The 18177-nt window shown below is 49.4% G+C and overlaps 1 protein-coding gene across 1 annotated transcript in view; it reads left to right on the top strand.

The window, feature by feature from the left end:
- The window catches only part of PTPN21 (protein tyrosine phosphatase, non-receptor type 21), a gene marked incomplete at its 5' end in the record, with an annotated part of 66845 nt that overhangs the window by 38680 nt on the left and 9988 nt on the right, over nt 1-18177 (top strand). Inside the window, 4 exon segments of the mRNA XM_006086986.3 lie at nt 4975-5035; nt 5666-5750; nt 11211-12661; nt 17520-17657. Of these exon segments, the coding sequence (XP_006087048.1) occupies nt 4975-5035; nt 5666-5750; nt 11211-12661; nt 17520-17657 (1735 nt within the window).

Raw genomic sequence — 18177 nt, 5'->3', positions numbered from 1 at the left:
GTTCTGAGACCGAGCTCGTTAAGGAGCTCGTTAAGGAGCTCGTTAACTCAAATCACTCTGTCAACTCAATGCAAAAAATCGGAGGAGAGACAGCTGGTATCTCAAAAAACTCGTTAGTCGGGACACTCGTAAGTCAAGGCCCCACTGTATTCCTTCGCGGGGTTCCCCTGCCCCACTCACTCTTGATCCCGGCTCTAGAGCCCTCAGTCCTTCCAATGCAGATGTTCCTCGCAGCCTCAGGCCTCGCTGGCGTGCCCTTCCTCCTCTTCTCTGTCAGAGCCAGTCATTCTTCAAGATCTGGTTTCCATGCAGCCACCTTGAGACCACCATGCATTCTGTTTGTTAGTCCTCGGTTTCACTCTCCAAATCCCATTTTTTCCTGTCACTTTCATAACAATAATTCTGACTCAGCAAATGCTTTCTCCATATCGAGCATCATGCTGAGAGCTTTTATCTCCTCTCATCTTCACAGTCACCTGTGTGGTAGTTATCATTGCCCTTTTGTGGGCGATGGCATGGAGACTTAGAGACGTGAAGTGTTGTTCCCTTGCTAACGGGGAGCAGCGAGGCTGAGCCTGTGCTGTCAGCCCCTGTGCAGACTGCTGGAGTGTCCGCGTCTGCGTTGTGATGCGATTTGTCTGCTGTGTCCGCTGGGGCTCCCTGAGGGCAGGCTCCTCCCATCCATCTTCGTGCCCTGGAGCCTGGCAGGGGGCCTCGTACGTGCATAAGGCTTAGTTAGCACCTGGTGGGAGCCTGGGTGACACAGTGAGGGATCCGTGGGGAGAAGAGCCCTTTCGCTCCTTGTTGCTTTCCTTTTACTACTAACGGTCAATTGGAAAAAAAAAATTGGCCAGGAAGGAAGAGGAAAGGCTGCGGGAGTGCTTGTGTTTTATAGGGACCTGGGTGTGAAGAAAACCTCACACGTGCAGAACCACCTGACGATTAGCACTTAGGTCCCTGTCCCCCCCTCCCTGCATCCCTGCACCCCTGTTTGTATCCGAGTCCTCCTGCTGGTCTGGTGATGGGGTTTCCGAAAGCACCAGCTGGCAGGGGGGAGTACCCCTGCTTCCTTGTGGATATGGGAGCCTCTGCTTGCTGCCTGGCTGGGACTTTGGGGTGCATTTGTGGGTGGAAATGTTCCCTTGCTGCTAGATTCGGGGGTGCTGCTAGTCCAGGATAGTTGCATTTGGGGCTCCTCCGGGCTGGCCCACCTACCCAGCCACGTGCGACGTTATTTTTATGCAGAAGTGTGTTCTGAGATTCAGGGAGTAGATATGCAGTCTTCTGGACCACCACCTTTTCATAAAGATAAAGCCTTTCATACGTTGAAGAGTATCCATATTATTGACCCATCATTCCCTCAGTTTATTCTTTTTCTGGAAAATAATGAAGACTCAATGGTTTTGAATAAGCCACCGATATAATTCCTTTCCCACAGGCCTCCGTATTAGTTGGTGCCACATTTTGTTTCTAATCTCTGTACATCCGGTAGGCCGTGGACATCCATTTCCACGCGGTAGTCCTATGTAATTATTCATGACGGTTGATATCCACGTCGCTCTGTGGAAAACGAGTATGTTTCCTGGTGAGCACTTGTTCCCCAGGTGAAGTAAATGAATGCTTAGCTTTTTGGTAGGTAATAAAATGGAAAATAACTTTAATTTTCTGGTCATGTCTTCTAAGGCTCTAAACCTAGACTGAAGTATTGGTAGACTCGTTCTCACGGTCCAACTGGGTCAACTCAAGCGTGGTGAGCATTTAATGAGACTGCAGCAGGCCTAGAATTGGCCTCTCAGGATTCCTTTTCTCCCCCAGGCTTTTCTTGAGGTCATGGTTTGATTCCCAGTCAGGGCACATGCCCAGGTTGTGGGCTCGATCTCCAGTAGGGGGCGTGCAGGAGGCAGTCAGTTAATGAGTCTTTCTCATCATTGATGTTTCTTTCTCTAACTCTCCCTTCCTCTCTGAAATCAATAAAAATATATTTTATTTATTTATTTTTTTAAAAATATATTTTATTGATTTTTTTACAGAGAGGAAGGGAGAGGAACTCATGGTTTGATTCCCAGTCAGGGCACATGCCAAGGTTGTGGGCTCGATCCCCAGTAGGGGCGTGCAGGAGGCAGTCAGTTAATGAGTCTTTCTCATCATTGATGTTTCTTTCTCTAACTCTCCCTTCCTCTCTGAAATCAATAAAAATATATTTTTTAAAAAATCTCATTCCTCTGCAGTAGCCATAAATCTATAAGAAAGAAGCTGACAAAGCAAAATTTAGACAACTCTCAGAAGTATAGCTCAGCTGCCCATGCTTAGCAATGAGCATCACTTCCCTCCTCAGTCACTGTGTCTTTGGTTCAGCAAACATGGAGGGCTTCCTGTACGCCGATACCGTGGGCCTGTGCTCCTGCCCCCATGGGCCTTACAGAGCAGGTGGGGTTGTGTGTGTGCATGGGGCGGGGTGTGGGGGGGGGGGCGGGTTCTAGGGGTATAATCCATTATCAGGAGCCTGTGCCCAGTAAGTGGACAGACCTGCCTGTTCAAATGCCGGGTCTGCTACTTATTTTCCACGGGACCCGCAGTAACTTACTTAATCTGAGTATCAGTTTCTTCCCCTGTGAAATCAGGGTCAGCCGTCCTCCCGCATGGGGTTGGTGTGGGCCCCACCGGGTGATCACGCTCAGTCTTCAGCCCTGTTTCAACACGTCCTGCCGTTTATTTTCCTGGGGCTGGCAGCCTTTTCTTGTTTTGTCTTCCCCAGTGCACGCATTCCGGTGATTTTTTTCCTAAGAGTTCTTCACTGGTCCCATGTCGGCAGCACCCATCAGCATTGTAAACGGCCCCCAAAGTCTGGAAAACACAACCAACAGTTCCCCCACTTTCTGTCGTGCACTGAGTGCGGGGGGTAGCTGGTTCCACAGTGGACTGCATTGACCAGGACACTGGCAGGAAGAAAGGGGAGGTTAGAAAATTAGAACGAGGGCGAGGCTGACTCTGCCAAACAGTGTGGCAGGAGGAAGAGGGACTGGCTTGTGTGTGTGCAGCGGGCAGTGTCACCCGCATGCTGGGTGCTGCCGGCCAGGGTTGCAGCATCGATAGCGCGTGGGGGAGCTGCTGCCTGTGTCCTAGGCTCTGCCTGGGGTTTTGTGTTTAACACACTGCGGTTGACTTTTGCTGCAGGCTGGGCAACTCTGGACATGTCGTTGGAGGATTCTGTCAGCAGTTCTTCCTCCCAAGTCTCCATTTCAGATTTGTAGTGCTTTAAAGTTCAGTTCACTTTGGCGAGTCTCTGGGCTAAATCGAAACTTCAAAAGACCAGTTCGCCTAAATCTACCCTTGACCTTGGAGAATGAGCAAAGGCAGAGTGAATGTTAAGGCTGCAGAGTGCAATGTCTTCAAATTCTGGACACAGATTTTAGGAATATATTAACGCGCAGTTCAGGACTATTAAAAAATTAAATAAAGCCCAGACACAGCCTTCTTACCTGCTTCACCAAGGAGGCCTCCTTAACCGGGCATGTGTGGTATTTTTGTAGCGTAACGGAAGTCGAGTCCACGGGGTTGTTGAGTAACATAAATACTGGCAGAATGGAGCGTCCTTGGGAAAGAGACATCTGTTCATCAACAAGCTTATTACATTCCAAAGATAATGAAAGAAATTATTAAAGCATTTAATTTAAAAAGAAAATCATCTAGCAAAAGCGGTTGTGGTCGCCTGGTGTTGAGCTAATGAACAGGGTTTGAATGCGATGTTCATTGTTAGAGCACTTAGGAATGCCGATCGGGGAGACAGAGGCTCGGTGCTATGGGGCATGAGCGTTCACTTTGTGCTGTGGATTTGCAGTCATTAGTCCTTGGAGCAGTGCAACTGAAGGTCACAGCATATTTCTGTGATCAGTAATTACGTGCCGTGTAAGCTCATGAACCAGGAACAGATGGCAAAGGTTTTTTGTGTGTCTTTTTTAAATGCTTTGACAAAATTATGTAAGTCATCAGCAAAGCCAAGAATCCTTAGTGCTTAGGTTCCTAGATCTTAACTTTTGACAAAACTGACCACACAAAAACAAAAAATGCCTGCCTCTGTTTAAAAACTATAGAATTACAAATGGGTTTTTCTGCTTCCTGTTTCTAATTTTATTCAGAGATGGGACTTGTCGTGACTCCTTTAAACTCTCAGATTATCTGGTAAATGTTAGTTGGCATGGCTTTTTAAAAACATTTAGTTTTGCCCATCACCATTTATCCCTTCTATGCCCTCTCCCACCTCCACCCATTCTCATTGCTTTTTAAAAAGTACATTTAAAACCGGAGAGAAGTTTCTTGAAAGAAAGGTCAATAAACGGGTTTACCACAGGCCCACTAAAACAATTTTCCTACTCTCCTGCTTTCCCTAACTGAATTCCTTAGAAGAAATACAGATTCTTAAGTTACCAACGTGATAAGCTTATCTCTTCATTACGTTTGGAGTGTGTGGTTAACAGATTGTAGCTAAAGGCAGTCCGGGTTGCTTCCGGCTTTGGGGCTGGCAGCCGATGGCCACCCCTCAGGTGTGTCAGTGGGGTGGTCAGTGCTGAGCCAGGCCCCGGGGTGATGCGTTTGCACCGTCTTGCTGCCTCTGGGTGAGTTTGTGGGTGGCCTGGCCTCACCTCCTTCCCCCTCTGCTTGTCCTGGGTGGACCAGGGAAGGTTCCCCCTGTCGGCCCCTCCGGTAGTCCAGGCGGCGGATGCTGTGGGAGGAGGCTCAGCCCCTGGCGTGGTCAGAGGGGCCTGGGCAGCGGGACGGGGCCGAGGCCATGCCAGGGACAGGGACCCTCCTTCCTTGTCTCAGGTATGAGATTGGGTTGCTTTGTCTTTTGCATGGGAACCTGTATCATTTTACCGTCTTATTTATTCTCGTAGAATTAGGAAGATTGTATGTATAGAGAGCGAGCGAGAGGGAGAACATATGTATGCTCTTCTAAGGACGTGCCTTATTTTACAGGCAAACGCCGACCGTCACCGTGAACCTGATCAGGAGGAGGTCTTCTTCCAGGATGTCTCTGGTAAGAGAGAAGGAAAGCCACGATGGCCATTTCCCTTAGTGATGTCATCTTCCTTAGTAAAGTAGGCTTAGGCAGTGCTGATTTTTAGTTTGAACACAAAAGTGTGTCGATATTCTATTGTTTTTTTGACCAAAGAAATGGTGATTTTTTTTCCCCCTAGAGGGTAAGCCCAGTATTGATATAACATTTATTATATTATACATTGAAATATTAGGTCGAATCTAATATTTAAAATTTTGACTATTAGCCAACAGTAATCCGGAGTTCGTAGATATTTAAAGTACTGGACAATTTTACCTCCTAAAATTAAATATAAGCTTCTTACATTCATATGTTTACATGAGAATTCAGGCCATTTTTGTCTCTCCCTCCTTGCCCTTAACTTTTCGAACGCAGCACGTTTTCTTGTGCTGTGTGATGTCTGCCCTCAGTGCACGGGGCTTGGCACCGCCACTCGGGGCAGCAGTGAGAATGGCAGATAAGGGCTGTGGATTTCTATGTTCGCTTTTCACGTATGTTTGTGCCTCCTTTGGGAGTGTTTTAGTGGAGACAAAGAAGGCAGCAGACAGCGCCTTTGCATGTTACCTAGGCAGTGTGTTTTAACCCCGCCTCCAACTTCCCATTTCTCAGCCTAAGCCTCAGCCCTATGCGATGCCCGCCCCACCCCCGCTGCATTACAATGGACATTACACAGAACCCTACACTTCTTCTCAAGGTAAGGGGCACTGGCTCTCAGGGGCCTGACGGCATGATTACAATTTGAATACGTCATGAGATTTGGAAACCTTGAAGCCAGTGTAATTTTTGACTGAAGTGACATGCAAAATTAGTGTGATGGTGGTAGCCATGCTAGATTCATAGGATAGGCCGCCGTTATATTCTGTTTCTTGGACATGTGTAGAAAATATGCAGTACATTAGTCCTCCCTTATCCACGGGCATATGTTTCAGGACCCCCAGTGGATGCCTGAAACCAGGGATAGTACCGAACCTTATATGTACTATGCTTTTTTTTTTTTTAAATAGTGTTAATTTTGTATACAGTGGGGCCTTGACTTACGAGTTTAATTCGTTCCGAGACTGAGCTCGTTAAGGAGCTCATTAACTCAAATTACTCTATCAACTCAATACAAAAAATTGGCCGAGAGACAGCTGGTATCTCAAAAAACTCGTTAGTCGGGACACTCATAAGTCAAGGCCCCACTGTATTTCAGAGACTGTTGATCTATTCTTTTTATTTTTTATATTTTTTTATTGATTTCACAGAGGAAGGGAGAGAGAGGTAGAAAACATCAATGATGAGAGAGAATCGTTGATCGGCTGCCTCCTGTATACCCCCCACTGGGAATCGAGCCTGCAGCCCGGGCATGTGCCCTGGACTGGAATCGAACCTGGGAACCTTCAGTCTGCAGGCCGAAGCTCTATCCACTGAGCCAAACCAGCTAGGGTGGTTCTGTGCTTTTTCTTAAACATACATACCCAGGGTACAATTTAATTTATAAATTAGGCACAGTAAGAGATTAACCATAACTAATAAAAAATAGGATAGTAGTTCATTTTACAGTTAGAGAATAGTAACAATATACTCTAATAAAAGTTATGTGAATGTGCTCTCTCTTTCTCAAAATGTCAGGAATTTTTCATGTAATATTTTCAGGCCATGGTTGGTCGTGGGTAAATGCAGCTGCGGAAAGAAAAACCACAGATATGGGGCGACTACTGTATTAAATTTTTTAAATAATTAAATTTATCGAGGTAACGTTGTTTAATATCATGTAAGTTTCATGTGTACAGCATTAGAATTTGATGTCTGTATAATCAAATGCGTGCCTACCACCCAAAGTCTAGTTTCCTTATGTTGCCGTATATTTGATCCACTTTACCTACTTTGCCCTCCCCTCCCCACTTCCCTGCTGGTAACCACCATTCTGTTGTTGTCACCAACCTGTGAGTTGTTGTTTTTTTAGTTCATTTGTTACTTTTTTGTTTTATATTCCACAGATGAGTGAAATCATAGTTTTGTCTTTCTCTGTCCTTCTTCACTTAACATAATACCCTCAGGATTCATTTATGTTGCCACAAAAGGCAGTGCTTCATCCTTTTTAGGGCTGAGTAGTACTCCTGTACTTAGAGGCATCACATCTTTACCCATTTATCCATCAGTGGACACTGAGGCTGTTTCCATGTCTTGGCTGTTGTAAATAATGCTGCAGTGAGCATGCGGGTGCAGGCATATCTTTATGAATTCGTGTTTTCATGTTTCCTTGGTGAATACCCAGAAGAGGAATTGCTGGATCATATGTATTACATTTGGATGCTCACGTGATCCTTAATTTGTCCCATTGGCTCTTCTTCCAGCTGGTTCCTGTGTGTCCTGTTGTTCCCGCCGTTAGCTTTCAGTGCTTCCCTGCTTTCTGGCACAAGACGTCCCAAGTTTATTCTGTCTTTCTCTTGCCTGATCCCTTCCTACTATAGAGGTTTAAACATCTTATTTTTAAAACATATTTTAACTTTTCACTTGATTAGTATAGGGAGCTGTATTTAAGAGAGTGCTTCCAGCCTGGCTGGTGTTGCTCAGTGGTTGAACATTGACCTGTGAACCAGGAGGTCACGGTTCTATTCCCTATCAGGGCACATGCCCTGGTTGTGGGCTTGATCACCATTAGAGGGCGTGCAGGAGGCAGCCGATCAATGATTCTCTCTCATCATTGATGTTCCTTTCTCTCTCTCCTCCCTTCCTCTCTGAAATAAAAAAAAAAAAATTTTTTTTAAATGCTTCCAAAGCTGAATCTCAGCATTCATTTAACATCTGCTCTCTCCTTTGTTTACAAGGACCTACTAGAGGCCAAGGAGCTTTATGCAGAGAAGTCATTCCGCACCTTAGGAAGCTTAGAATCTAATAGTTGGGGGTAAGACCAGTACACAAATAACTTAAATACAAAGAGAACATGATTGTTTCGATGAGCGAGAGCAAGCAATTCCTGTCTGTTCAGTGGAAGGATGAGTGTCCTCATGTGGGGGAGATTGAGAAGGGCTTTCGGCCTCAGAAGATGGGTGGGTGGGTTTCAGCAGGTAGAGAGGGGGTGGGTGTCTGACTGGGATTGCTGCTGGTTTGGGGGGTGAATGCTGTTGCGCAGAATGAGGAGAAGGGTGTTTGGAGAGGAGAGTGGTCCAGTGGGCTCACCCAGGGAACTGGTAGGAATGATGCTGAAGGGACAGGCGGTGGGTGGACTGTGTGGTTTGTGCCGGGCCTTGTGGTAAAGATGGGAATTTCCGTGCCGTGAGGTGGGCAGCAGGGGAGCAGTGCTGGGGTGCGGACTCAGGTGCCTTCCACCATCACTGTCCTCTCCGCCTTGCACCCTGCCTGATCTGGTTTCCGACCCCAGCCCTCCTCCTCCTGGGAAAAGGCTCTCTTCCCATTGGTGGTGTTTCCTTCCCACTCATTTCTTTCCCTGGGTCTACAAACATCTTACTATTTTTTTGTCTCTTCTCTCTTCCAACTGCAGTTTGGTGTTTTTCCTTTTTTTCCTCTTGCACCCACTTCTGCTGAGAGTGACATCTGTGTGCTGCTCCTGTCTGGTCCCCCGTTCACTCCTCCCACCTTTGCTCTTCTGTTCAAGCTGCCCTCTCCTGGGTCCCCGGCACCCGCACACCCTCCTTACCATCAGAGTCCAGCGTGCTCTCCGCCTGCAAATCTCAGTGTGTGGGTTCTCCCTCCTCCTCCCCCCACCCCCGCCCCCGTCCTCTGCTCCCCGCACCCCTCTCCGGCAGGCTCAGCCACCGTCCAGATTTCACCAAGGACGAGTGGTGTCAGGTCTGTACTTCCCACCCCTTCCTCACTCCTCTGCTCAGCCCACGCTTCCAGGTCTGCTAGGTGGTCGTGCGGTGCAGGGGGCTGCGGCGGGCACAGCACCAGGCTGTGACGAGCACTCGGTAAATCTCACCAGCTATGCCGACTGCTGAGCACTGATTGAAATGTTAAATCCGATCTCTCCACTTGACCGGCCTGTACCTTTCCCCACGTTCCTTCATCCTCATGATGAAGTCACCTTCCTGGTTCCTTGGATTCCAACCTGCATGTCATTTTTCTCATCTTCTTTTTCCTTTTTGCCCTCAGCAGCCAGTCAGTTACAAATCTATGGGATTATACGGCCTCTAACTTCATATGACATCTCTTCCTTCTCCTGTCCCTCTGTGACGGACCCAGTTTCTCCTGTTTAAACCTCTCCCGAGCTGCTGTGTCACAGGAGCTGACACTTTCCGTGTCCACCTCCCAGGCTCATCTCGGCTCCTGGTGACCATCCCCTGCCTGGGCTCAGCACCCCGCGCTTCTCCCTCTCACTGCTTTTCCAGTCTTATTTCTGCTGTCCTTTTACTCCTCTCTGGCTGCCTGATGCTCAGCCACACCGAGCATGGCCGCCAGGGCGGGGGGGGTCTCTTCCGGCCTCTCACCCAGAATGCCCTTGTCCCACACACCTTCACGCACCCTCTTGCCCACAGGCCACTGCCCAGTCAGGGTAGGCTGTGCTGTGCTGTGGGAAAACACCGTTCTAAGCCCCCTGTGGCTCACTCAGGAGAAGCTACTTCTTGCTCAGTTACCTGACCTTTGTGCATGGGCAGGAGGCCCCTGCTTCCCTCTGCAATGTTGCTGATCAGAATGGCAGGGAAGGGAGCGTGGAAACGGGCTGTCGGCCTCTGCTCACGTTCCCATGACCATTACTCGTCCCACGGTGGTGCCCTACCTCCAGAGGGGAGGAGGCGTGATCCCGTGTGCACTCGGCGGTAGACCGGCTGCTATTGAAAGCTGGGCATGCCTGCCCCGTCCTCCTGTCCCTCAAGGCCCCTCCAATGCCATAGCTTCTGTGAGGCGGTTCTTTATCTTCTCTTCTCTGTCTCCACCAACCCAGACCTTTTCATTTGACTGGGTTCCAGTCATTTCCCCCCGTCAGTTCTTAGTACAGTGTTGTACGTTTCCCCCCGTCAGTTCTTAGTACAGTGTTGTACGCCTATGGGCTCACCAATGGATGGTCTGTGGGGTGCGCAGAGGAGCCTGGAGGCTGGGAGAGCAGACAGTTGGTGCTTGAACCAGCTCCGCATTGGCCGCGGCTGTGCTAGTCCAGACAGGCTGCAGTGAGCAAAGGTGGGGGGTTCCTGACTCAGAGCTCGTGTGTGTGCGTCCAGGGACAGGAAGCACCGTGCCCCAGCGGTGAGCACACGGGGATGCATTTGAGTCCTGTCCCTTCATGGCTGTGTGCCACCAGATCCAAGTCCAAACACCAGCCCGGAGTGTATTCACTTTAGGATCAGGTGCCACTTAAACGGTCGTGGGGCCTGAGAATCACACAGTCACAGCTTTTCACAGGCTGTTCCCCGAGGGGCTGGACGGCTGCTTTTCCCGAGGGTTGGAGATCATCTCGCAGATTTTCAGGTGAACCGCAGATGGGCTGCAGGAAGCAGGCCTCTTCCCAGCCCCGGCAGGGTCGTGCACTCGTGGGCACTGGCGATGAGAGTGAGCCCCGATTCTGAGTGTGGCTCCGGCTGCGGAAGCGTGGGGACTGGCTCTTCTCGGCTCCGGCCCCCTGGTGAGGCGTGGCTGCTGCTGACACTGTTGGACCTGGAGAAGCTCAGATTCTGCCCAGATGTTGCCCTTTTTTGTTCATCTGGAAGCACCTACACAATCAGCAGCTCCACGTAAGGTGCATTTGCGGGCAGCTGGTGCCTGAACCAGCTCCGATCAGCAGGGCCTCCCCACCAGGGGAAGGCAGAGTCAGGGCCCTGCGCCCCCGGGTGCCCCAGCCTGCAGCTCCCGGGGTTCCAGAAGGTCTGTTTCATCGCTCCCATCAAACATGTTTTTGACTTTCAGAAAAAGACGATGGGTTGTGTTGCAATTGTACTCTTAATATCGGGCTTAGATGTGCCTGATCTTTATTGGGTGCCACGTCCCGAACTCCATCTTCGGAGCTGGCAGAGCCATCCCATCCTGTAGACGAGGAAATGACCCGCCCAGGGTCACTCAGCGTGTGTGGGGGAAGCCAGGTCATGTCAGTGCCATTTCCATAAACTACAGCATCAACAGTCAAGACCTCTCTCAGTATTTGTCCAGAGTCATTAGTCCAATTTAGTACCTTTTTTAAAAAACCTCCTTTTAAACTGTATTTTAAATGTTTCCCCCCCAGATAACCTCTTTGTGACCAACCAGAATGGATACTACTGTCACTCTCAGACCAGCCTGGATCGAGCCCAGATCGACCTCAACGGTCGCATCCGCAACGGCAGTGTGTACAGCGCACACAGCACCAGCTCCTTGAACAACCCCCAGCCCTACCCGCAGCCCTCGCCCATGTCCTCCAACCCCAGCATCACCGGGAGCGATGTCATGAGGCCCGACTACGTCCCGTCTCACCGGCACAGCGCGCTGATCCCCCCGTCCTACCGCCCGACCCCCGACTACGAGACGGTGATGAAGCAGCTCAACCGGGGGATGGCTCACGCTGAGCGGCAGAGCCACTCGCTGAGAAACCTCAACATCGGCCACTCGTTCGCCTACAGCAGGCCCGACGCGCTGGTCTACAGCCAGCCCGAGATCCGGGAGCACGCCCACTTCCCCTCTCCCCAGTCGGCCCACTACCCGTTCAGCCTGAACTACAGTTTCCACAGCCAGTCCCCGTACCCCTACCCCGCGGAGCGGCGGCCCGTGGTGGGCGCCGTCAGCGTGCCCGAGCTGACCAACGTGCAGCTCCAGGCCCAGGACTACCCGGCTCCCAACATCATGAGGACTCAGGTGTACCGCCCGCCCCCGCCGTACCCGTACCCGCACCCGCGGCCCGCCAACAGCACCCCGGACCTGTCCCGCCACCTCTACATCAGCAGCAGCAACCCCGACCTCATCACGCGGCGCGTCCACCACTCGGTCCAGACCTTCCAGGAGGACAGCCTGCCCGTGGCCCACTCCCTGCAGGAGGTCAGTGAGCCCCTCACCGCTGCGCGGCATGCTCACCTGCAGAAGAGGAACAGCATCGAGCTTGCGGGGCTGACGCACAGCTTCGACGGCATGAGGCTCAAGGACAGGACCATGTCAGCCTCAGCCGCAGACGTGGCCCCGCGGGCCAGCTTCGCAGGCTCCCAGCCAAATGTCTTCCCAGACAGGACGAGACGGGGAGAGACGGCCGAGCAGGAAGGCCTGAGATACGGTCACAGCAAGTCCCTTTCAGAGGCCACCATGCTGATACACAGCAGTGACGAGGAGGAGGAGGAGCCGGAGGAGGACAGCAGGGCACGGGCTGTGCTCTCCCCACGGGCACGTGAGCCCCGGGGCAGTTACTCCCAGGAGCCGCAGGCGGGCTGCTCCTGCGCCTCGGCCTCTGCAGGCGAGGGCCCTCTGCACATCCACGAGCCCAAGGCCCATGTCACCGAGGCTGAGAGGAGGGGGAGGGAGGGCAGCCCCGTGCACGTGCTGGCGGAGGCCCAGCGGCCCCGGAGGGACGGGCTGCTGACTCCCTCCATGTCCGAGTCTGACCTCACCACGTCTGGGAGGTACCGGGCCAGGAGGGATTCTCTGAAGAAGAGGCCGGTGTCCGACCTCCTCTCGGGCAAGAAGAATATCGTTGAAGGGCTTCCGCCGTTAGGGGTAAGTGTTCCCTGTGCAGGTGAGCCGCAGCCACCCCGCTCAGCACCCTCCAGCCTGCGGTTTTGCAGCACCTGCTACGCTCTGGGAGTCACTGCTCTGGCTCAGTACTTTTGATGTTTCCAGCTTTTTTTCTTTTAACATTTTGATCCCTCTTCTGCCCTTTACTGTGTTTTTGACTTATTTGGAACACATTTGATTATCTATGGAAGTGATAGAGGTTGATGACATTTTAGTGGTTTTTCTGGAGATAGTTAGACAGCTTAAATGTTAATGTTGGGAGCTCTGTGGAATGGAGTAGAAAGAATGAATGAAATGTTTCAGCCATGCAGTGTGAACGGAAAGGGGGCTGAGGTTTCGTGACCTGAGCCCAGATTGCTTTGTCCGCCGCCTGTTAGCAGTCCCCGTGCTGGTGCAGCAGCCACAGCCGCGTTTGTTCCGTTTGCTGGTTTCTCCTGGGATGTCCGAGAGCAGCGTCCGCACCGAGGAGTGTTCCTAACGCATCCGTGTGCTGGATGTGTGGATGCAGCTTCGGATGTCGGTCGTGATCCCTGCGGGCTGCGGCGTGAACCTGGGGTTGGGAAGGTGGCCCTTTGTCAGGAAGGCTCCAGGTCTCTTTGAAAGAAAGATGAACTGAGAACTCAAGGAAGGTCCCTTGTAGAAAACGCAGGGTTACTAGTAAAATAGTCCGGATAATAAATAACCATGCCCTGATTAAGCACGCCTTACCGATCGGAAGGAAAATATAAGAGAGCGTAACATCATCTCTAGCTGCCCTTTCCATAGCATTGACCGTGCCCAGTCTACAACAGGCCCATTGTTCCTGCGGGCGAGGAAGCAGACTCAGATATGAAGTAGCTTTCCAAGGTCGCAGAGTGAGTGAGGGACCAACTGGAGTTTTAAACCCGTGTTTATCTCTGCAGCGTGTTCTCTTATCTGCTCCACTGTTCTCGAGCGAGTTATACTGTATATAATGTTTTGTTAAGTAATAACTGCTTATCTAAGCCTCGCTGTTCTCGGCCTTTCCACGGAAACCTTTTAACTTTGAGTCCCCAAGCTTTGGCCAAGCCTGTGTGGCCTTGGCCTGCCAGGGTGTCCACTCTGAGACATCTCGCTGCATCGCTCAGGCTTCCACTCCTCACTGCCTGGGCCTCCACCCCCAGCCAGCAGCCATGCACTGACCTGTCCATTCTGTCTCACATTGCTCCCGTGTCCTGGCAGCTAGGATTCCTCATCTCCGCCAGGCAGCAAACTCAGACATGGGGGCCCATCGCAAGTGTGGTTCCGGCCTTGTATTTTAGATCCTCTGAGATGCTGGAAGCATCTCCATAAATAGGAAAAAATTCCCCCTGTGTTATTGTGCTTATGAAATAGATAAGTATCCATAAGTTAAAACTACTTACAATCATGCTGTGGATTTAACTGTGTTTTCTTTTAATGAATTTTGGGTTTGAATAATTTAAGTTTACTTTTAATTTTGGGGGAGAGCACATTCTTTTTTTAAAAAAATATATTTTATTGATTTTTTACAGAGAGGAAGGGGGAGGGATAGAGAGTTAGAAACATGGATGAGGGAGAAACATCAATCAGCTGCCTCCTGCACACCCCCTATTGGGGATGTGCCCGCAACCAAGGTATATGCCCTTGACCGGAATCGAACCTGGGACCCTTGAGTCCGCAGGCCGACGCTCTATCCACTGAGCCAAATCAGTTAGGGCGGGAGAGCGCATTCTTACTCACCTACCTGTGCCAGTGGTTCTCAACCTTCCTAATGCCGCGAACCTTTAATACAGTTTCTCATGTTGTGGTGACCCCCAACCATAAAATTATTTTTGTTGCTACTTCATAACTGTAATTTTGCTACTGTTATGAATCGTAATGTAAATATCTGATATGCAGGATGTATTTTCATTGTTCGCGACCCACAGGTTGAGAACCGTTACAGACCCCTGCCTCAGGTTGGCTGAAGGTGTGGGCCCATAGTCCGTGGCTCGGAGTGGGGCAGGGGGTGGATGTGTCTTCCACAGCGACCCTGCTGGGGCCCCGAGCCAGCTGCACAGTCCCTTTCATAGTTACTACTCCCCCCTGAGTACAAGACCTGCCCATCATTTCCATGTGACCCGAGTCTTTTCCCCAAACGATGCTTGTTCTGAGTGTGGTCCAGTAGTCAGGCCTCTTGTCACTGCGTTTTTAGTGGGCCTAGCAGGTCCTGCTAAATCTGAGGATTCTGACCAATTTGGTTCCCTAAAAACACAGATTTTCTCTCTCATTGACTTTTAAGACCTACAGTATTAATTTAATAAAACTATGTGATTGGCTGTGCTTTTGCTCCCCTTCTTTTCCCATAAGGGATTCTCTTTATTTGAAAAACATGCATGGGAGCTGGGGCCAGGGGACAGGTACAGGACCAGATAGTGAGGAAACTGGCTGGTCTGAGTCTAGACCCTGCCTTTTTTTTTTTAAAGTATATTTTTATTGATTTCAGAGAGGGAGAGAGAGATAGAAACATTGATGGAGAGAGAATCATTGATCGGCTGCCTCTTGCACGCCCCACACTGGGGATCTAACCCGCAACCTGGGCATGTGCCCTGACTGGGAATCGAACCGTGACTTCCTGGTCCATAGGTCGGCACTCAACCATTGAGCCACGCCGTCCCTGGGTCGAGCCTGCCTTTTTTTTTTTTTTTATTAGTTCTCTGCTCAGTGGGCCAGACCCTCAGCTTCCCTGTCTGTTACACAGAGGCAGTCGTCTCTGCTCTGCCTGCTGTGGCATGAAGTTCTCTGTAAGGATAGGCATGGAAATTGCTTCTGAATTCTATATGCAGCATAACTGATATTATTGGAAGGCACTATTTATTGTTTGACAATTACCTTCTCTCTATACAAAGAGGCAGCTGTGTGACTTTGGGCAAGCTTTTTAATCTCTGACTCAGTTTTCTCTTTTGTCAAGGAAGATGAGCCCAGAGAGTTGTTGGGGGCACAAAGTGAGCTCCTGGCACACAGGAAGTGCTCAGATTTAACATATTACTGTGATGTGGCACCATACATTTAACTTACCAGCTTCCCAAGAATTGAATAGCTCAGCCCTATTGCCATTGTATTGTTTAACTCTTACAACCAAGAAACTCAGCTCACAGAGCAATGTGAATTGAGGTTATAGAGGTTTAGGATTAAAAACACTGACATAAATTGCAGACAAGCAGGATCACTTTAGAACTCTCCACCCATCTCCACCTCAGGGACTTGATCGCTATCTAAAAAGGTGGACTGGTTTGAGTGCTCATGCAGCTGCATAAAGATTTTCTTTTCGTTGCAACCTTAGTATCGTGTAGTGGTTCTCACATAAGAAATCACTTGCAGGTGTTTAAAGCCACGTGCTTGTACTCTCAGGGCTAAGTAAAAGGGGTATTTGAGGCTGCTTTTAACTATATGCCCCTTTCTTCAAACACTGGCCTTAGAACTGGCCTGACAGCCAATCAGCTTCCTCCAGCTGATCCCAGCCAGGGCATCTTGACCCACCCCATCCTGGCTGGTGAGAACTGACCTTTAAATCTTTAGGACTCTTTGTGATTCAGTTGGTGTTACATTGACAGTTTGAAATAGGCCATGGTGGGAGTATTTGCACCAGGGAAATTGGCAAACTTTACAAATCAGAACTTCCCCCCACCAGAGGGCCAGTTGTTGAACATGCATCAGCCTACCACTGTGTTTTGCACACGTTAGAATCATGAAATTTTCACCTGTACAGGAACCTTTTAGCCTCCCTCTCTCCTTCTGTTCCAGTCTCCCTCCTCCTCCCTACCTCCCAGGCTGGTAGAGCTGGTTTCATTTATGAGACAGAACTGAGAAAACCATTTTTTAAAAATTGGGGCTACCGTTGTTAGGATAATTGTGACTTCCAAGGAGGTGTAGACTAGCTAAGGAAACTTAGCATTCTTAGGCTTATTTGCCTTAGAGACAATCATTCACTTGAACAATAAGTTTAGGAACATCTGTTCTCAGGAGAGAGCTTCTGTTGATGTTCTCTCTCTCTCTCTCTCTCTCTCTCTCTCTTTTATAAATATATTTTTATTGATTTTGGAGCGAGGAAGGGAGAGGGAGAGATAGAAACATCAATGAGAGAGAAACATCAACATCGATGGGCTACCTCCTGCACGCCCCCTACTGGGGATCGAGCTCGAAACCCTGGGCACGTGCCCTGACCGGGAGGTGACCTCTTTGTGTGTGGGTTGATGCTCAATCACTGAGCCACATCGGCAGGATATGATGATGTGTTCTCTTATATCCGATCTTTCTAATATTGTGATGGAGATTTCAGCCCTGTTTGATTTTCCTGGTTTAAAAACGTGGCGGTTCTGAGAGGTGTGGTGATCCAACTGAGGTCACACAAGTCTGAAACATAACAGACTTGCAGAACAGAACAGCAAGCTACCGCAGAAAACATTCCATTTTTTTCCAGAATGATTTAAAGAACTAATTTATATATTTTTAAAAAATCATCAAAGCTAATTGCAATCAGGTGATTGTATTTAAAACCCTTTTTGTGGACAGCAGCTGATTTTTTGGTGTGCCGAGTTGAAATTGGGGAGTTCTGTGCAGGAATGCTGTCTGCCGGGAGCCTCACCTTTCATTACAACAGAACCCCGAAACCGGCTGCATTTCAAAACCTCCTATCTGGGCGACTTATCAGGGCTTTGGCCTTGAAAGGAATGTCACCCTCCTAATATCTGTTAAACAAGCGTGTGCGCGTGTGTGTGAGGGAGCGCAATTTCTCCTGTCTGTTTCCAGTCTGCAGTCCAGTTTCTCTTCCAAGGGGCTGCACTTGTGTCTATTTCACATATACATGTAAATATCTTTATAGGGAATGAAAAAGAGCCGAGTAGATGCAAAAAAAATGGGCCCTCTCAAGCTGGCTGCCCTGAATGGACTGTCGCTGTCTCGCCTGCCTCTGCCCGACGAGGGGAAGGACGTGTCAGCCAGAGCCACCAATGATGAGAGGGTACGTACAGCGGGCCGGTCCCCTCCCCGGGAGAGCTGGGAACGTGCTGCACGTCTGCTTCCTGGGATTCCAGTGCATTTTCTAACACATTCAGGGATCATGAATGAGTGTTAAGGAATTTTGTGATCTGGACCTCAAACTTGGGGCAGATTTATAGCTAATGTCTTAATGGATAAGTTCAGGCTAGAATTTTTTTTTTCTTTTTCTGAATGTTCTTTACCTCCTTCCAGCCATCTGTGGCAGTCTTGGTCTTTAATGGCTTTAACGTTAGAGAGGAGATCTGCAAATGCCTATGAGAACACACAGGAAAGAGGGCAGATGTTGCTTTTATTTCACTGAAAATTATCTCCATACTAAAGGATTACAGAAACTTTCAAAACTTCCTTGGCAACCACGGTAGACATGAAGCACGCTAAGCAAAAATTAATGTGTTTACCACTGGGTCCTGGAGATGGTTTCCAGCATTTACCCCTTTTTACAGTTTTTTTATATAATTATATGTTATAAGATTGAAGCATTG

This window comes from Myotis lucifugus, unplaced genomic scaffold, assembly GCF_000147115.1.
Source record: "Myotis lucifugus unplaced genomic scaffold, Myoluc2.0 scaffold_34, whole genome shotgun sequence".
Classification (NCBI taxonomy): Eukaryota; Metazoa; Chordata; class Mammalia; order Chiroptera; family Vespertilionidae; genus Myotis; species Myotis lucifugus.
Note: the sequence above shows the minus strand (reverse complement) of the source record. Positions and strands in the feature narration are given on the sequence as shown.